Source organism: Pseudophryne corroboree, chromosome 3 (genome assembly GCF_028390025.1).
Source record: "Pseudophryne corroboree isolate aPseCor3 chromosome 3, aPseCor3.hap2, whole genome shotgun sequence".
NCBI classification, from domain to species: Eukaryota; Metazoa; Chordata; class Amphibia; order Anura; family Myobatrachidae; genus Pseudophryne; species Pseudophryne corroboree.
In genome coordinates, this window is record NC_086446.1 from 56,723,881 (window position 1) to 56,745,567 (window position 21,687).

General features: G+C 42.9%; 1 protein-coding gene across 5 annotated transcripts in view; it reads right to left on the reverse strand.

The window, feature by feature from the left end:
* Nucleotides 1-21,687, reverse strand: part of LOC135054717 (NACHT, LRR and PYD domains-containing protein 3-like) — a 224,415-nt gene that overhangs the window by 154,331 nt on the left and 48,397 nt on the right. For all 5 annotated transcript variants that reach the window (XM_063958005.1, XM_063958004.1, XM_063958003.1 and 2 more), the window contains exon 5: nucleotides 9,884-11,576. In XM_063958005.1, coding sequence (XP_063814075.1) covers nucleotides 9,884-11,576 — 1,693 coding nt within the window. The remainder of the gene's footprint in view (nucleotides 1-9,883; nucleotides 11,577-21,687) is intronic.

Here is a 21,687-nt window from a genome sequence, read left to right on the forward strand (position 1 = left end):
AACGCCCTACTTAAAAATGGACACTTACAAAGTTTTACAGATACATTTTGTCCGATAGCAAATACTGACATAAAAATGTAATTATAAAAACATAAGCTCCAAACCAATGTCCATGAATATACAGAGTTGATACATTTGAATTTGTCGCACAATTTGAACAATCAGCTTGTAGTGATGAGGAAAGATGTAGATATGTCACTGCAATTTCCTCCTTCTCCTTATTGTAGATTCGGAGGTAACATCAAACAATAGATAGATAAATAAAGCAACGCGTTTTGTCTTGTTCCAAGACTTCATCAGGGGTGAAATCTACAATTGTAGATCAATAAATCAAAACATTGTACAGCAATAAGCATCATAAACTCTAATATAACATGACATATTGGTATCTGAAGGACATGACATAGCATTATTGCTGTACAATGTTTTGATTTATTGTTCTACATCTTTCCTCATCGCTACAAGCTGATTGTTCAAATTGTATGACAAATTCAAATGTATCAACTCTGTATATTCATGGACATTGGTTTGGAGCTTATGTTTTTATAAATACATTTTTATGTCAGTATATGCTATCGGACAAAATTTATCTGTAAAACTTTGTACGGGTCTGTTTTAAAGTAGGGCGTTGATACGACCCCCTTGGCGCCATCCATTACTTCTATTGGTTTCACATTTTTACACACTTAGTTCCGCCTAACAGGGAACTTAGAGGTTACAGGCAGCCATTTTTAATTTTAGCATTTAATCCAAAATAGCGCAGTGGGAGAGTAATTTTTGTTTTAGATATATACATATAAATATATATATATATATATATATATAAATCCAGCAGACGGTAGCACTCACATCTTCATGATAAACAAACGCTGGGGTGTCCACTCGAATACCACGGTATCCAAATCTGTAGATAAAAATCAGAGGGGGCAGACTTTTTGATATAAACAACTGTTCATTTATTTCTGATATACTTTACATGATCAGCATAATGGCAAGAATTTCCTCAAGCGCTTTCGGCCCAGCAAGGGCCTTCCTCAGGAGGCACTGCACATCAATCACAGCTTCCAACAAACAAGAGCAGAAATTCAGACATCCAGCAATAACGCTGGTCCTGCCTGACTGTCTCTAAATACCCTCACCACTCAAAATGGCGTCAAAAGTATTATGATGTCATCAAACAGGGACAGATTGTTTTCCTTAATAGATTAACACATATTCAAAGAATATAAAACACCACAATGGTCCCCATCCGAGAGCACAATCTACCACAATTCAATTGTGGTAGATTGTTTCAGAATTTGGGTTATTCATATATAGCGGTCTGGTGTCGTTCAGCCATTGCACGCTGAGGACCTAGTTAATTATGGAGGGATGGGAGTTTGTTGGGGAATGTTCTAACTGCACTGTCCGGCTCTACTATCCTTGTCTGTGCAATTTATATGCACGTTGCCACTTGCACTTTGATATATTTGCACACTTGCCCTATATGGGTGTGAGGTACAAGGTTGGTGTGTTGGAATGACAGTCGGCCTAGCTATGATGTTCTGATGGTGTTCTGTTTAAGTTGCACCCTTTACTAAGGGGAATTAGCGCCTGACTTCCTGTTTGCGTTCCATGCGGCATCTGGGCACTTCCGGCCAGGTGACGTTTGCGTTCCATGGACCGGAAGTGCCCCGCGCCGGGATGCGGCGGGTGTTAGAGATGGGTTGCTGCGGCCCCATTGTCTCTTGCTTGCCTATTAGGATTCTAGCTATTTGTGCTCTCGGATGGGGACCATTGTGGTGTTTTATATTCTTTGAATATGTGGTAATCTATTAAGGAAAACAATCTGTCCCTGTTTGATGACATCATAATACTTTTGGCGCCATTTTGAGTGGTGAGGGTATTTAGAGCCAGTCAGGCAGGACCAGCGTTATTGCTGAATGTCTGAATTTCTGCTCTTGTTTGTTGGAAGCTGTGATTGATCTGCAGTGCCTCCTGAGGAAGGTCCTTGCTGGGCCTAAAGCACTTGAGGAAATTCTTGCCATTATGTTGATCATGTAAAGTATATCATAAATAAATGAACAGTTGTTTATATCAAAAAGTCTGGAGAGTGCCCCCTCTGATTTTTATCTCTCTCTCTATATATATATATATATATATATATACATATATATATATATACTGTGTGTGTATGTATATATATATATATATATATATATATATAGTTTGTATATACTGAATAATGAATATAACATGAATATAACAGAATTGAATATAACTGCAAGATTTGCACTTGGGTCTCAAAAATCCAAAGGCTAACTGTAGTATTAATGGCACTATACTGGAAACTACTGAGGAGGAAAGAGATCTAGGAGTCACTATTTCAGGTGACATAAAGGCAGGTAAGCAATGTAAGAAAGCAATGAGGAAGGTTAGTCAGATGCTTGGCTGCATTGGGAGAGGAATCAGCAGCAGAAAGAAAAAAGTAATAATGCCACTGGTACGGCATCATAGAATACTGTGTTCAATTCTGGAGGCCATATCTTCAAAAGGATATTAATACATTAAAGACTATTCAAAGAAGGGCAACTAAAATGGTGCATTGCCTACATCACAAAACATACCCAGAAAGATAAGAAAACTCAATATGTATAGTTTGGAGCAGAGAAGGGAAAGGGGGGACATGATTGAAACGTTCAAATATATCAAGGGTTTTAACAAAGTCCAGGAGGGAAACATTCTCTAAATGAAGAGAAGCAATAGGAGGAGAGGACATGCACTGAGACTGGAGAGACTTAGGTTCAGGGGATATACGAGGAAAAATTACTTCACAGAAAGGGTAGTGGACAAGTGGAATAGCCTCCCTTCAGAGGAGGTAGAGGCTAAGACAGTAGAGCAATTTAAACATGCATGGAATAGACATAAGGATATCCTTACAAAGAAATAAGGATCAAATAAAGTTTGAGATTAAAATATGGTAAAAATAAAAGGGGCAGACTAGATGGGCCAAGTGGTTCTTATGCCATCAAATTCTCTGTTCCTATGTTCTCTGCCTCTCCTGATCTGTTACTGAACTGCAGTTTGTTCTTTCCGCAATTCAAGAAGTTTCTACCTGCATTTATACTCTATACTCCCTGCCTGTTGACCTGCCACCTCTTGCCTCTGCAGCTGCACCTGACTGTAAATAACTCTCATGTCACATATTTTACAAGCTATAGCAGTCGGAAAAGAGGCTCCCTGACAATATAGGCAAAGTGCTGGGTGGTATTTTAATGCTCCGTCATGACCTTCAAAAATTTAGTTAGTGAGTGGGGGAGGCTGAACATAGTATTTCTGCTGTGAAAGGTCTTTCAGTGCCTATACCTGGGCAGACTGCAGCCCCATCCTCTTAAATGGATGGCAAACGTTCCAAGCTCTCTGATTTGAAGGAATGCCTGTGAAGAAATAACTTTCGCTCTGTGGGCCTTCTGGGGCGGGCTGAGGGTTCTACCCCTGAGAAGTTTCTGGAGGAGTGGCTGGTGAAACTCTTTTGTCGAGATGCCTTCTCACCACTGCTTTCCATTGAATGAGTCCATCGTGTATCTGCTAGACCTCCACCACTGGGAGCCCCACCAAGGACAGTTATTGCCTGAATACTTCACTATGAGGACCATTATGCAATCTCATGCTTAGTCGGACTCCATTCTCCTCTCAAGTTGGAAAATCACTGTATTTCCATCTTCACTTATTTTGCCATTGAGGTACAAAACAGCCATTCTCAGTTACTGCCAGTTAAATGCAAACTATTCAACAACTCCAATACTCCATTCTTTTCCCATCTCATCTACATGTGGTGGCTGATGATGTCACTCATTTCTTCTACACTCCTGCAGATTCAGAGGCTTGGCAGGCTGGATGTCCATGGCCTCAGCATTGACTTTCTTCCTCTGGCTCCTCTGATGCTTTCTGATGCCAGTCTGGGGATTCACGAGTCCCTTACTGGTTTTCCCTGTTTCTGTTGCTTTCCGCATTTCATTGTATGGGTTACTGTATTTTATTGTATATTGTGATGCATTTATTGTTTTGCTGTACTCTTCCATTTCTCCTCTATTCCAGAAGGAAGTGGTTCAGGGAGGAATCGGGGAGGGGTTGTTGAGCTCAGGTATATTTTATGGGGCAGCCTCTCCATTATAATTATGCAGAGAGCCTAGCTAGCAATAGCTTTCTTTTCTAATCCTAGATGCAGTACGTAAGTTACTCTGTGTTTACCCTTGTTTATGTTTTTTTACTTTAGAATAGGGAACTTTCTTTTCTCTTACATCCTAGAGGATGCTGGGCTCCATATTAGTACCATGGGGTATAGACGGGTCCTCCAGGAGCCATTGACACTTTAAGAGTTTGAGAGTGTGGGCTGGCTCCTCCCTCTATGACCCTCCTACCAGACTCAGTTTAGAAAATGTGCCCGGAGGAGCTGGTCACAGCTAGGGGCGCTCCACAGAGCTCTTTTAGTAAAAGTTTTTTTAGAGTTATTATTTTACAGGGAGGCTGGCAACAGCCTCCCTGCAGGGAGGGACTAAGGGGGGGAGCAGTGTCTGAGCTCCAGGGGGTCTTAACATTCTCCGCCACAGCGGACCGCTCGCCCCAGCAGCATGCCGCCGACCCCTTACAGAGATGAAGTAGTGGTGAGTGAGTCACCGACCCCCCTAACAAGCGGGGTGGTGGTGTGAAGATGGCGGCAGTGGGGAGGGAGCGTGGTATTAACCGTGCTCCTGGAAAGGCTCAGCGGCACATGGTGCAGCACTGTGAGGGGCGCCCTGGCCCAGCGCTGGTTCAGCAGCTTGTAGTGGTCCACGGATCTCAGCCAGTACCTTTTCCTCAGGTCAGTATAATCCATGAAGAGCGGGAAGACAGCACCATTAAGGGGGCGGAGCTTCTCCTCAGAGCGGACTCAGCAGTGTTCCAGCGCAATTTTCCTTCCTGCACTGCACTGGAAGGAAGAACAGGTACAAGGGGGTTGTAGAAGGGGGGGGGGGGGGAGGCTTGAATAAGGCTGTGTGTCCTATTAAAGAGCACAGTCAGCGCTGACAAGGGGTCTCCCCTAGCTAGCAAGCGCTGTGTGTGGGTTGGCTCCAATCTCTGTGTCTCTTTGCCATACTTGGGGGCGGAAACTCTGTCTTCCCTGTCCCCTGTATGTGGGGTGAAATAGCAAACATGTCTAGAGACTCTGTCTCCTATGCTGCAGAGGATATATCTTCATAGGAAGATCCCATCTCATGTAATCAGGATTGCACTGTTGTGGCAATGATCCCAGCTAGGGAATGGAATGGTTAGCCTCTCTTAGGAGGACTCAGAGCCGGCCCTAACCAATATGATGCCCTAGGCAAGATTTTGGCTGGTGCCCCCTAGCACCACCGCTAGTTCCGCCTCTGACCCTGCACCCCTTTCCCAGCACCATCACCCCCCACCCATAGCAGTCCTTTTTTTTGTTTTCCTACCCCCTGTAATTTAAATAAGAACAGTGTGCACATTTGGCCTTGCACATATGCCGCACATTATTAGTGCCCTTATACACATAATGACACACATAGTGCCCCTTACACATATGTTACACATTATTAATGCCCTTATACACATAATGACACATGTAGTTCCCAGCGTGAGTCAACTGGCAGCTCTGCTAACGTCGGGTGCCTATTTTTTTAATGAAAATGCATCTTATTTGCATTGCTATGTGGCTAGGATACACAAGCAGCTTCTGCTGATTAAAATGATATGTGGCATGCCTATACACTGTGTGCAACTGTGGCTGTATCTGCGTACGAAATGCTACACACAGAATATAGGCATGCCGCATATCATTTTAATCAGCAGAAGCTGCTGATGCCCCTAGGCATACCAGATGCCCTAGGCAATTGCCTAGTTTGCCTATACCTAGGGCCGGCTCTGGGAGGACTATCAGATTTCTGAACGTGTTGCTCGGACTGAAACTGCCACTCAGGCATTGCAGTCCTCTGTGGTTGTATAGCCCGGTCCTGTTCCCTCGGGGTCCCCAGCGGGACATTCTCATAAACGTGATCTTGCCCACATTATGCAGGAAGACACGGATACCGACTCTGAGAACGCAGACGGTGACAGGGATGTATCAAGGGGGACGGCATCACTTGCTAAGGGGGTACAGTTGATGATTGGGGCCATGCGGGATGTGTTGAATATTTACTGACACAACCCCTGAGCAGGTTGAGGAGGCGTTTTTCACAAACAGTAAGAAAGCCCTGCTCACCTTCCTTGCATTTAAGGAATTGAATGCTATATTTGAAAAATCCTGGGAAAACCCTAAGAAACAAATCCAGATCCCTAAAAGGGTTCTGGTTGCTTTTCACTTTCCTGAGGAAGGTAGAAAAAAATGAGAGACCCCGCCTATAGTTGATGCGTCTGTCTCCAGGCTGTCAAACCAGGCGGTCCTGGGATCCACCGCGTTCAAAGACCCGGCGGATCGCAAGGTTGATGCTACGCTCAAATCCATTTACACGGCTACAGGGGCGATCCTACGGCCCACTATCACATCTGCATGGCTTCCTAAAGCAATAGCAAAGTGGTCACTCACTCAGTAGGAGGACTTGACTACGATATATAAAGGTGACGTTGATTTGTTTTTACGTAACATGCAGGATTCTGCAGGGTTCCTGGTAGAATCTCTGAAGGATCTGGGTTCCATGGCTACGGGGATCTCCGCCATGTCTGTCTCGGCTTGCAGGGGTCTCTGGCCGCGCCAGTGGTCTGCGAACGCGGAATCCAGGAAAAGTGTGGAGAACCTACCCTATGCAGGTCAAGCTCTTTTTTGGGGAGGCACTGGATGCATGGATTGCCACGGCTACCGCGGGTAAGTCTCCTTTTCTTCCCTCAGCTGCACCGGCTATGAAGAAACCTTTTACTCCCGACACGTCACAGTCCTTTCGGCCAGCTAAGACTAGAAAGAACAAACCCGCTCACACACCTTCTTTAGAGGTGGTCGAGCCAAATCCAAGAACCCTGCACCTGCAGGTTCCCAGGACCAGAAGCCTGCTTCTGGTGCCTCAAAGTCTACAGCATGACGGTGGACCGCCCAGTCTGGAGGTTGGTCAGGTGGGAGCGAGACTCCGGCATTTCATTGTTTTCCACAATTTTATTTGATTTTTTCAACTTTTTCATACTTTACGATCCACATGGACTACAGTTAGGAATGGTAACCTGTGCCGAGCACAGCGAGGCACCTTGGCCGAAGCATGGCGAGTGAAGTGAGCCATGCGAGGGGACACGTGTGCTAATTGTGGTTCCCGCTCACTGTATGGAGAAAATGACACCAAAAAAAGTGAAAGAACTCATGTTGACATTTTGTCATGTCGACCTAGTACATGTTGACCTATGGACCATGTCAACCTAAAAACCCTGTTAACCTACTGCATGTCAATCAATAGTGGTTGTCCTAATGACTGTCGACCTAAGTGTGGTTGACCCAATGACCCATACCCCATTGGGGATACGGTCATTAGGTCGATAACACTTAGGTCGGCAGCAACATGCAGTAGGCCAACAGGGTTTATAGGTCTGACATGTCCCTAGGTTGACATGTTCTAGGTCGACATGACAAAAGGTCGACATGAGTTTTTCACAATTTTTTTATTTTTTTTCAACTTTTTCATACTTTACGATCCACGTGAACTACAATTGGGAATGGTAACCTGTGCCAAGTGCAGCGAGGCACCTTGCCTGAAGCATGGCGAGCGAAGTGAACCATGCGAGGGGACACGGTGCACTAATTTGGGTTCCCGATCACTGTACGGAGAAAACAACACCCAAAAAAGTGGAATAACTAATGTCGACCTTTTGTCATGTCGACCTATAGACCATGTCGACCCAGAAACCCTGTCGACCTACTGCATGTTGACCGATAGTGGTTGACCTAATGACTGTCGACCTAAGTGTGGTCGACTCAATGACCCATACCCATCCATTGTTACACAGGGCCCTGTAATCCTAATTGTTCTGCTCTATCCATTGATACACAGGGCCCTGTAATACTAATTATTCTGCCCTATCTATTGTTACACAGGTCCCTGTAATACTCATTGTTCTGCTCTATCCATTGTTACACAGGGCCCTGTAATACTAATTGTTCTGCCCTATCTATTGTTACACAGGGCCCTGTAATACTAATTGTTATGCCCTATCTATTGTTACACAGGTCCCTGTAATACTAATTGTTCTGCTCTATCCATTGTTACACAGGGCCCTGTAATCCTAATTGTTCTGCTCTATCTATTGTTACACAGGGCCCTGTAATCCTAATTGTTCTGCCCTATCTATTGTTACACAGAGTCCTGTAATACTAATTGTTATGCCCTATCTATTGTTACACAGGTCCCTGTAATACTAATTGTTCTTCTCTATCAATTGTTACACAGGTCCCTGTAATACTAATTGTTCTTCTCTATCTATTGTTACACAGGGCCCTGTAATACTAATTGTTCTGCCCTATCCATTGTTACACAGGGCCCTGTAATACTAATTGTTCTGCTCTATCCATTATTACACAGGGCACTGTAATACTAATTGTTCTGCCCTATCTATTGTTACACAGGGCCCTGTAATACTAATTGTTATGCCCTATCCATTGTTGCACAGAGCACTTAGTATGGTGAAATAGGGTGAAAACTGTAAACATATGCCAAGTCACATAACAGACATTACTTCTAACTTGATATTGCTATTATGAGTACTGTGAGCGAGATCTAGGCCCTGTATAACTTCTGCAACCCTCCCATGGCAGTGTGCATCTCGCTACTTTTTGCTGCACAGCCCTAGTTCTGAGATAAGTATCTTTGGCCAGGTATAGAAGACAGTTACTTCTGTACAGCTATTACTGTAAGTAGGAGGATTACATGGGACAGAGAAGCGGGATGAGAAACCTACACAAATGCCTAATTTCTGGAAGCTGAGTGGCCGTGTCACTGGAGATCTACATGAAGAATGGTGCAGCAACTCTGCCTTTGCAATATCCTTCATCCCTTTTTAGAATTGCAAAGAGCATATCTCCCAACTGTTCCAATTTTCAGTGTCCTTTTCAGTGTCCTTAGCTCAACGTGTTTCGCTGGTCTAATGGCTGCCAGCTTCCTCAAGAGCATCCCAGATGCTCCTGAGGAAGGTGGCAGCCATTAGACCAGCGAAACACATTGAGCTATGGACACTGACCACCAGCACTGGATCCATCTGCTTTCTCCGGTATTGATTGGACTCTTTGCCTCTATTTGGACACCATCAGCCCCACTGGAACCTGGAATCACCCCTGCTGCTAATTGGATCTTCATTTGCCAAATTTAGATCCATGGGGACAGCATCCATAAGGATAGGGTAACTACCAACATCTAAAGTGAACCAAAGTTTATTGAGGAGTGAGCCCTAACCAGAGACTGTACACATTAGATATTACCAGTGAGAACCAAGTGGTCCTAATCAAGGTTATCTGTCCCTGAATTAAGAATATACAAAGAAAATGTGTTTATTCTTGGAATATTTTTATATCATTTTTACTTTGAATGTTTATTCAAACTGTGTGATTTTTCATTTTAATATCTTATCGTCCCTTATTGGTTTCACAGCCGGCACAAGTATACATCTCTATACTGTAGTTTATTTATGGTGGCTGTACATTTGAACCACTTATTAATGATGAATTCTATATAAGGTGTAAAAGGGGTGACACAAAGGCTCTGACAGTGACCGGACAGACCGCCAGCTCTCTGCATTAATGTTTACTGAAACATTGTGGCCCAAATGTAAACTATTTCTACTTTGGGGGAGGGGAGATGAAGTAATAAAATACATTTTAAGATATACATGTACAGGCCACAAGGACATTGTTCAAAGTAATGTGACAAACACATACCGAAGGTGTGAACAAATAGAAAGTGCTTTAGGTAGAACACTCCGAGCCTTTGGTCCTATTACGTATTTTTCCAAAGTAACAGTATGTTGAATTGTAGTTTTCTCCAAGCAGTAGGCTAAAGCTCTGTAATCAATGTTCTTTTGGTCACTTTTTTTTCTATACATTTTCAATTCCACATTAAGAAAGTGAGACATCATTCTTTCCACATAGTCCTCATCCTGTGTCTCATACAGGCAGCAGAGTATCTCACTATGGGAATCCCATGACTTTCTCTTTATAAATTCATCCAAAACAGGTTTTCCCCTTAAGGAAATGGGACACTTAATGGCTCTCAGAGTCTCCTGATTTTGTTTTTCATTTGAAAGGCCAAACAAGAACCGTACAGTTAATTTTAGATGTGGCCGATGTTCTGTTACCTCAAGTAATTTGTTTATTTCAATAGAATGTTCTTGTACATGTTTCTCATCCAGGACATAGTAGAGAGCAGCAAAAAACTCCTGCACAGTCAGATGGATGAAGCTGTAGCAGGTTCGGGTGTCAACGTCCTTGTGGAAGATGTTCTCATTCAGAAACACAGACTCCACCTCTGACACAGAGAGCCCATGTCTTACAAGATCTGATTCTTCAAATAGAATTCTCTGGTCCCAAACTCCTTCATTGGCCAAGGCACTCAGCTTCTGTATACATGTGCTTATATGCTGGGCAGAGTCTCTTCCATGATACAGTATTAAACTCTTTAGGTACAACAGGTAAATGGATGTGACTGTCTTGCAGTTAATGACAAAAAATCCCTGTTTCCATAGTGGTTTCATAACAGTACAGACAATCCAGCAAATTACAGGAACAGCGCACATGGTGTACAGAGTGTCATTGTCCTTTATTGTACTAATGACCAGGTCTGCTTGTTCTTTGGTTTGAAAGAAATGATAAAAATATTCCTCACGCTGATTCCCTGTAAATCCCAAAATCTCCACATATCGAATACATTTTGCAAAGCCCTTCAATGCCATTAATGACAATGGTCGTGTGGTGATGATTAGGTAACTTTTCTTGAGAATTTTTTTTCTAAATAAACTATTTAGAAGGATTTCTTTGGAGACCTCCTGAAATGGGTCATCACACACCTCTCTATCACTCATTGGTGACCATTTCAATTCATCAAAACCATCAACAATGAAAAGTATTTTTTCAGCATGAAGGAATATAGACCGCAACTGATCGGATCGACATTTCAGTAGACAATAGTTTGATAAATATCCAGCCAGGCTTAAATTACCAGTGATGGTGTTGACTTCTCTACAGCTTATGTAGAACACAAACTGAAACTTGTCCTTATACAGATTCCCGGAGGCCCAGTCCAGCATGATCTTCTGGGTGGTCATAGTCTTTCCTATCCCGGCAGGTCCCTGTAACACCACAGTCCTGGGAATAATTCCACCAACATCAGGATCAAACAGAGCTTGTACAGGGGTTGGGGAATACTCCTCTGATGATCTGTTTGCCATAATCTGTAGATGCCTCTCGCCTAAAGATATTATCTCATGTTGTCTCTGCTCTTCATCCCGATAATTCTTGATCAGTAAAAGTGTTACATATCTTTTCTCCAGTTTGATATATTCCCCTAACCTTGCGTTATGGTCTTCAGTAACTTCATATTTCTCTCTTATGTCATCCACATATGTTATCCTGTAGCCTGTTTAGGATTTAAACATATATATGATTAAAAAATAGCTCTATATATATAATCATGTTACATGCATCTGCAAAACATATCCGAAATACAACCTGATCTTACACAAGACACTGCTAAAACTCTAATTCATGCTCTCATTATCTCTGCATTGATTATTGCAATAGTCTCCTTACTGGTCTTCCCAAGAAAAGACTCTCAACACTACAATCCATTTTTAATCTGCGCTGTCAGTCCCTACATTTGTTGCCTAAATCCTACTGTATTCAATATAAACTATTTCTACTCACATATAAAGCTATTAACCAAACTACACCAACATATATCTCTCTGCTTATCTCAAAATATTTCCCAAACCGACCTCGCTGCTCTGCACAAGATCTGCGTCTCTCATCTACAAGGATCATGAATCCCGAAAGGGGAAGGTAAGTATACTTACCTTCCCCAAATGTTCCCCTAACCCTCCCTCCCTGCACCCAGAACCTAACATATCCACCCCCAGGAAAAACTTAATCCTCCTTGGTGGTGCCTGAATCTAAATACCCCTTCCCGCAGCCTAAACCTAACCCTCCCTCAGCAGCCAAACACCAACCCTCCGGGTGGAGTGCCTAACCCTCCTCCCTGCAGCCTAAACCTAATCCCCCATCCCACAGCATAACCCTAACACTCCTCCTCCCACAGCCTAAACCTAACACCCTCATGCAGCTTAATTCTACAGTGTCCCGGTACTTATTTGTGATCCCGGCCCACTTTACAAGGCTCCTGGAGCCTCTTTGCACCACCAGACCCCCCACATTGCTGCCTGTGAGCCCCCGCTGCTTTCAGGATGGATAGTTTCCTTGCCTCCGCGCCACAGTAGACCCTGCAGCCTGCGCGACAGGGAAAGATAGTGCCGGATGCAGCTGCTGACAGCACTCTCCCTCTCCACAAGAAAGCGGCTGCTGGGGGTCCCTTCACAAAAGGACAGGTATGTCAGGGCACTGACTCCCCATTGACTTGCAGAGACATGATAGACACCATTCCAGCCACCATGACCCCCCTCCTCACTAAGGCTGTAGCTGACATTACTGCCCATTTTCAGATGCTTACACAGAGGGTAACTATGACTGAGCAGCAGACGGGTGCTGCTTCCCATGATATTGCTGGTCTCTAACACTATGTTAAAAGGCTTTTCACTGAGAACTGTCAGCTGTGGAACAAAATCGACGATTTAGAGAACCGATGTCATAGAAATAATATAAGGCTGGTTGGGCTCCCAGAATCTGTTGAGGGCGCTGCTTTAGTCCATTTTGTCCACAATACCCTTCCCTCATTACTGGGCATTGAATGAGTTTGCCAGGATATTGTTATCTGGAGGGTACATACAGTGGGCCCGACTCCAACCCCTAACAGACAGAGGCCCCGTGTTACTCTGTTCCGCCCTCTGAACTAATTTGCACAAAGTGGAAATATGGTCAGCCTCTACTAGAATCAGAGCCTTATCATCGGATGGCCATAAACTGCACATTTTCCAGGTTTACAAAAATAAATAAAAATTAGTCCTAAAGAGCTGAATATGACAAAATAATGTATATAAATGTAATAATACATTAAACAATTCATGTTGCAACATTAAAAAAACTATTTTCTGGAGATAAAAAAAAGTGCAGAATAAAGCACTGCATTTAAATTCAATTGTTATGATTGAAAAATGTTATATACAAGCTGGGACTTTTGCATCAATTCATCTTATAAGTACAGCCACAGTCCAGGAATGGATGTAAATGCGAGATGGAAGTAGTTATCAAAAGATTTGGAGAGGAGGACCTTTTTACAGGTTGATTGTGGATTCCAACTGATCCTAATGGAAGCTCAGGTCCATTTGCAAGTGTCCTAAATGCATAAGCAATTTACTTCATATTGTATGGGGACTAATACCCCTTTTCTGTTAATTTTTATAATAGCTGTTAATTTTTTTATAACAATTGCACTTTAAATATAGCCTGCAATATTAGTAATTATGATCCATGGACGCACTAGGTCTGAAACCCAAAACTCGGTGCAGTACACCTTAAGATATGGGGTGTATATCTCCCTCAGATCTCCTGTGTCATCCATAATGAATTGGATGTTAATCACATGTCACGGTTTGGTGTACAGAAACAAAATTCCTAGAAGGAAGACACCTTCATTATTACAGATTAATGACACCTGCCGAGGTGAATCAATTAATATCAATTTATATTGTCACTCAGGGAGGTATGAAAAGAGGTTTCTGCATGTAAGCACACTTGAGTATATAAATTAGGGATATCTAGACCAATTTATTATGCATCGCATTTGGGTATCCAAAGATCTTCCTGTAAAAAAGATCTTCCCCTATTCATACAATGTATTCATACGAAATGCAGGTTAGAGTGCAAGCTTTATTCATTGTGTAACAAAGAAACCACATAACATCTGTAGATTTGCTTGTTAGCCTTGGTGGTTGATATTGAAACAATTGTTGCATTTGTCTTAGCTCAGATGTAAACTGTATCAGTTTTGTCTTATAGTTAGTCCGGTCTGCACACGCACTATAATGCTGTTAGAGCCCGATCCCTCATAATGAGACACGTGACCCTCAATATTCTAGTCACACTGATTGATGCAATGTTCTTATATGTATGATAATGCGCTTATAGACCTCCCAATAAGGGAAATAGTGTCCGTGCATATATCAAATATGGTGATTGATATTGTAATCCTACTCCTCAATCCCAATTAATATCATATATATGCACAGTATTATTAATGCCCCTATCTATTTTTCCACAGTTGGATCAGTTGGATTATAGGTCTATGTTTGCATATTTCATGTAGATGTACAGTGTGTCTGTATTCCATTCACTCATTTGACAACTGTTCCCTACGCAGTCTCAGGGGATTGATGCAGTTTGTACAATAATGCTAAATACCCTGTCCCTATGTCAGCTGCGTAAGTAAGCAGGAATACAGGTCTCAGTATTCTGATCTGATCCTCTGTCTACTTCTCCACATATAAATTGGTTAGTGCTGGCTACACATTTTGCTGACTAGTGCTGGCTACACATTGTAAATTATATTGATACATGGACATAAACACACGTGGACACAACACTGCCCACACGCGTGTTTCGCTGTTACTCTGACAGCTTCGTCAGGGCTTTCAGCCCCACAATATCTGATGGCAGCCCTGTATGTATCTAAACAAAAATAGTGTTGATGTGGCATTTCTTCAGGAAATACTCCTGATACATTGAAACTGAACATGCTTGGATGGTCCGTCGTCGCGTCTTCTTCCTACAACTCCAGAGCACGTGGGGTGGCGATTTTAGTGAAGCCCTCTTTCGATAGAGACACTGGATAGCGTTACTGATCCTCAGGGTAGGTATGTGGTAGTTTCTTTCGTATTCTCTGGCAAATATTTATGCTCCCTGCCCCATACTCCAAACCCTTTTTTCAGTTAATAATTGCTCTTTTAACCCCTTATGTAACTTATAACTTAATTATTGGAGGGGACTTTAATCTTGTTTCTTTGCAAATTTTACCTAAAATAGGCATCCCTCTACTGGCCCAACAATTGCAAGTCACAGACACATGGTGCGCTCTGCGCCCCACCGACAAAGAGTATAATTGCCTGTCTGCAGTGCACGGCTCCCTCTCCCGCATTGATATTTTTATCTCAAATTCTCTATTTCCTTTGGTCTCCGGCTCTCACATTGCCACTATCTTTCTCTCTGACAAAGCTTTGTTCTCTACCTCTGTTCACTTCCCTGATGAATCAGGGTCCTCCAAGCTTTGGAAATTTCCCTCTCATTTGTTCAGGTTCGCTAAATTTTGAGATTATTTGGAAACTGCTTGGGATAAATTTTGTGTGGATAACGGTGAGCATGCGCAGGCAAATACTATCCTGTTCTGGATGACTACGAAAACTGGGCTCAGAGGGGAAATTTAATTCACTGTGGCTTCCAACAAAAATATACTCATCTCCATATCTCTTGCTCCAGGCCTCTTTGTGGCCTTTCAGCAGTATAAACTAGACACCAACCTAGCTGCTAAACAATTATATCTCCTAGTTAAGACCCATTTTGATGAATTCATGACAGATATGGGAGACCGTTATTTTTTTTCTTCTGTTTTTTTTTACAAATGTCATAGATTTGGTAACACATCTGGATGCCTGTTGTCAAATCTGCTATGGGGTACCTATAAATCTGCTGTGGTCCATCCCCTGCGTACTCCACAGGTTACACTTACCATATAAACAAATCATGCACATTATGCAACGTTTCTTTAAATCTTTATGTTCCACAGCCCTCCCGCATGGTGATCACTCTGATGCATCTCCAACTCCATTTTTTCTCCTCCTACTTCTGGACATCCCTCTTCTCATCATCCTTGGGACTCTTTGAGCTTCCCTTCCATTACTGATGATGAACTGGCTAAATCACTCCAGACCCCGATTACAATTGAGTAAGTCCATTCAGCAATAAAGCAGTTGAAATCGCACAAAGCTCTTGGCCCTGATGGTTTTAGATGAGGATTTTTATAAGATCCTACTCTCAAAAATAGGAGACACTGTTGCCAAAGTATTTAACGCTATATTGTTTTCTGACAACCCCCCCCCCCTCCCCCATATCACTTTAATTCTGCCATTCTGAACATTCTAGCTAAGCCTGACAAAGATCTTTCTCTTCCAGGTTCCTACCATCCCATTTCCCTTCTTAATTTAGACTATAAGCTTTTGGTTAAGAGCTTGGCAGAACGAGTGAAGCTGATACTTCCTCACATCGTCAATCCTGAACAGACCGGGTTAATTTCTGGGAGACACTCAGTAGTCAATGTGAGGAGAGTCCTTTCGGCTATATATGATTGTCATTCTTCTGATTCCAACTCGGGTAACGCTCTCTTATCCCTTGATGCCGAAGGCTTTTGATCTAGTTAAATGTCCACACTTATACTATACACTCAGGCATTTTGGTTTTCCTGATTCCTTCATACATGCTATCCAGCTGTTATATACAGATCCAAAAACTCAGGTTTCATGCAACAGTTTCCTCTCAGCTCCATTTATTACCAACTAAGGAATGAGACAGGACTGCCCACTTGCCCTGCTACTTTTTGGCATTGCTCTTGAACCACTGGCAATGGCCCTGAGATCCTCTTTGGCTTTCACAGGTATACATTTTGGTGACATTGAACTTGAAGTCACTCTATTCGTGAATCACATTCTGTTGTTTGTGTCAAACACTGCCTCCTCTGTGCCAGAGATTCTACACCTGATTTCGGACTTTGTGCAAATGACGAGCTATAAGATCAATGTCACCAAATCTGAACTCCTCCCCATGAATGTTCCTCTTAGCACTCTCTCTAAGCTTATCCCTGTTTTGCCTTTTAATATTACTAAGTCTCACTTCAAACACTGTATATAGGGGTTAACATAACTGGTGATCTGTTTAAATTATAGGACTTAAATTTTTCCCCTTTTATCTCAAAGGTGGTTGCCAAGCTAGATGGTTGGGCCAAGCTTCTGCTCTCCCTACTAGGCAGAGTGTCTGTACTAAAAACGGTCATTTATCCAAAAATCTTTTATATTATGCAGTTGCTTCCTATTTGCCTACAGGATTCAGATAATTTACACTTATATCACTCTATGACGCGCTTCCTGTGGCAGGATGAAAACAAAGATTGCTTTTTTGAAGCTAGTGATGGAATAGATGGTAGGCAGCACAGGTGATTTTCTCTCCTAATCTTTGTCACTGTTTCTACGTTATGCTGCTGACTGGCTACATGACAAAAGCACCTATATAGATTTTGCCTTCGAAAAATATTTTTCGACCATTGTTCCAAAGTGCTCTATTGCATTTTAGAAAAGCGCTTATTCACTCCCATATCATCAATCATGCATTATTCAGGGATACTTATTTTAGTTGGATCTTCCTTCACAAAACCACACCACATGTCTCTCTATGGGGTGTATTCAATTCAAGTTGGATTTTCCGACTTGTTGGAAAAACAGGAGTTTAAGGTCGAATATAGATTTGACCTATTCAATCAAACTCACGTTTATCCAACAAGTCAGAAAATCCAACTTGTCGGAAAGCACATGGATCTGTGGATTAGCCACGGATCCACATGTTTTGTCGGATTCGTGGCCAAATCCGACTGGTTTTAGCCCAATTTCCAACAATTTCAATATGACTTAAAAAAAAGTCAATTGGCATTATCGGGAATGGCCAAAACCTGTCGGATTTGGCCGCAAATTGAATACTGAAATGTTGGATCCTTTCGGTCGGAAAGGATCAGACATCAATTGAATATACCCCTATGGGGTAATCCCTCTTTTATTCCTTTTTTGTATAATGACCTGTTCCTTCAATGGCGGGAAAGGGAGCTCTGCTCTGTGAACCAGATTTTTAACCCAGAAGGGCACATTCCTCAATTTGCTTCAATTTGTGACAAACATTCCCTCCCAACTACCCATTTTTATGTTTCTCCAGATGAGACATTATTTGTTGTCGCTTCCTATGGATGCATCTTTTCCTACGATTACTTCTTCCCTTTGCGAAGGTGGGAAAGTGTCATGATCTGGGTTATTATCCCCCCATTATTTACCTGCTAAGTGCCTCCTGAGACTGGCCTGGCGTTCTAGGCCTGGATTCCACCTGTGCTGTCTGCGGGCAGCGTGCTGCATATCTGTGTCTCAAGGTTCTCTTCTGTGATCGCGGCAGCACTGGCATGGCAACATTACAGTAAAAATCCATTTGTTTAAAAGTATGGCGTCTCTTGCCCTTCACGACCTACGCCGCCATTACTGCCGATTCCCACATGTGAAATACAAACAGACTTTCCCTCCAGTTTCTAACATGAGCGCAGCCATTTTTGTTTTACATCACATGTTACTTTCAGCCTATCCGCTGCAAGCTGGTCTCTGTCTAATTATCCAGCCAATCCCTGCTCACTAGCTGGTATAAATATCCTGCTCCAGGGCTGGATAATCGTCAGTGCTTTGGTTGTCAATCCTTGCATACATGTCTCTTCTGTGTGGGGAATTTACAGCTTGAGTTTTCCAGGTATTCCAGCTCTTGTGATCCAGCTTCTCCTAGAAACCGGCACCAACTATCATCCTGCAGTGCAGCCTGACTTCTGCAGTGTTCCAGCTCTGCTTCCTGGCTATCTACTGCGATCCTAACATCGGCTTCCAGCATTGGATCTACTCTGTTTCCAGCTTCCAGCGGTGTTCTGGTATCATTGTCACTTCCATTATCTACAGCATCGCTCGCTAACCCTTGTGGTGAAGTTGGCTTCCAGCATTTCATTCACATCACTTCCAGCTTCCAGCAGTGCTCTGTGTTACTACCCACCTACAGCGATGCTTCACGTCATCTCCAGCGGTATTCATATATCTCTCTGCATATCTTCCACACAACATCAGACCACAGTATTCATCGATGCTCACCATCGGACTTTTACTTTAGCGGTGAGGTCAGCACATCTTTCCTCACACTGGTTCTGTCCGGTAGTCTCTGGCAATACTAATAACATCTCTTCAACTTCAGTGTATCAGAGCCTATCCCAGTTTCCTGTCAACCACCTACTGGGCAGTACTTGCTTGTTCCTCATTACAGCGGTTAGCTGTGGCCTCCGACTTTTCAACTCTGGATTCTTGCAAGGACTTTCAGTCATCTTGTTCTGCATTAGCCACAGCCTCAAATAACGTTCCATCTTTATGAACTGTACTGCATTTCTTCCTGCACTAAACTGTTGAAGTATCATATTGCCACGATACATACTGCGTGTTCAATAAATTGTCTTTTATATTTTAGTTCATTGTTGTGGTCACGCCATCGGGTTGATGGTGTTCAAACCTCCTGTATGTCTAGGAACCTAATTCTACCTCCACGGTTCACTTACACACCAGCCCCTACACCTGAGGCCTCCTTAGGTCAGCCCCAGCCCTCAGTTGTGACAGAAAGTTTTCCCTACAAAGTGAAACAGGTATATTGTCTCTGAGTAAATTTACTCTCCAAACCCCGCTTCTCCAAACAGAGAGATGGACATGTGACTTACCTAGTATCCAATCATATGATTCACTACTAGATCATTATACCGTAGTTCCACCTTGAAAATCTTAAGCTTAGCATATTTACAGAAAGTCTACATAAAATCAATCCACCAACATATATGCCCCCGTGCATTGGTGCATATATTGATCCCACGGCTACCGATCTTTTCCCTAAATGTAGAGGGACTCATATCACTTTCTACCATTGCTTCTGGAGTTGTACCAAGATCAGACTCTGGGGGTCATTCCGAGTTGTTCGCTCGTTATTTTTTTCCGCTACGGAGCGATTAGTCGCAAACGGCGCAAAAGTTTGGTATTTTACTCACGGCCTAACAAAGTTTTTTCATCGTTTTGCTGAGTGTGATTGACAGGAAGTGGGTGTTTCTGGGCAGAAACTTGCCGTTTTCTGGGAGTGTGCAGAAAAACGCAGGCGTTTCAGGGAAAAACGCGGGAGTGTCTGGAGAAACGGGGGAGTGGCTGGGCGAACGCTGGGCATGTGTGTGACGTCAAACCAGGAACGAAACTGACTGAACTGATCGCTATTTGTGAGTAGATCTGGAGCTACTCAGAAACTGCTAAGAAATTTCTATTCGCAATTCTGCTAATCTTTCGTTCGCAATTCTGCTATGCTAAGATACACTCCCAGAGGGCGGCGGCTTAGCGTGTGCAATGCTGCTAAAAGCAGCTAGCGAGCGAACAACTCGGAATCACCTCCTCTTTTGGAATGAAGTTTTCATGTTTATTAATAGCAATAATTCATTGTCTCTATCGCTGGACCCACTTGCCTGTGTTTGTATAAACTTCTCTGTCTGGAATGACTTTTACAAACCTCAAACCCCTCTTTCCTATGTTTACAATGTTATTCATCATATCAAAAAAAGCTATATATGAAACATTAGATTATCAAAACTCCTCCATCCCTGGCTTGAGTACAGAGAGTGATGCTACATTTTGGGGCCAATTCAGTTGCTCGCATGCTGGGGGCCGTCCAGCATGCTGACCGGCGCCTCCCCCCTACTACAAGCAGAAATTGTGATCGCTTCGCAATTTCTGCTTGTCAACAGAAACTAACTGTTGCGGCAGCTGCATGTGATGTCACGCAGCTGCCGCAACCGCACTTCTGACATGCCCCCATTCGAGCCGCACATCCCAACGTTCGGGTTGCCCCACCCCCGTACCAATCAGTTTCCTCCCTGAAAACGGAGCGTTGCCACCCCGCGACTGCCCCGCGACTGCCTCTGCCCGATTGACAAGCTGAGGCAACTGCATTTTATGCGCCCCCCCCACAGAAAATGCGGACACATGCGCAGTAGTACCCACAGCACCCCAGCAAAAATTCTGGCCGGATCGCGATTTGCGATCCGACCTGAATTAGCCCCACTATTACTTTGATTGCAAGTTGACTATCCTGAAAAGTTAACTCAGGCCTCGAGGGATTCCACAAAAATAGGCACCTTACGTCTCTATTTTAGATATTACTACCCAGTCTCAGATTAACCAATTAATTAAAAGTCAGTCATGGGCGACACACAGAGGAACAGATCCGAGATTATTATGTGCTCTTTTTGATTGTAACGTCGCTATCTTATAATGTTTCCGATGTCTGATTTGCTAGATTTAATCGTCTCCTTTCTTTATTTTATTTGTTGGTTGCTCCAATTCTCCATTATTGCACTATGTCACCCCCCCCCCCCTTCTTTTTTTTTCTATTACTTGTCGGACTAAACATAGTAACATAGTTTCGGAGGTTGAAAATAGACAATTTGTCCATCTAGTTCAACCTGTAAGTCCTCTCCTACACTGTATTTTTAAGACTAATTTTAACTGTGGTGAATGTTTAGCTGTTATGTCAAATTTGTTTTTTATTATTATTATTATTATTATTATTATTATTATTATGCATAATTTACCCACTATAACCCTGTATTCTTATCCATTAGGAATTTATGTAGCCCCTTCTTAAAAGTAATGACTGAGTCCACCATTTCTACTCTGTCAGGCACAGAATTCCAAACACGTATTGTCCTTACTGTGAAGGAACCTTTCCAT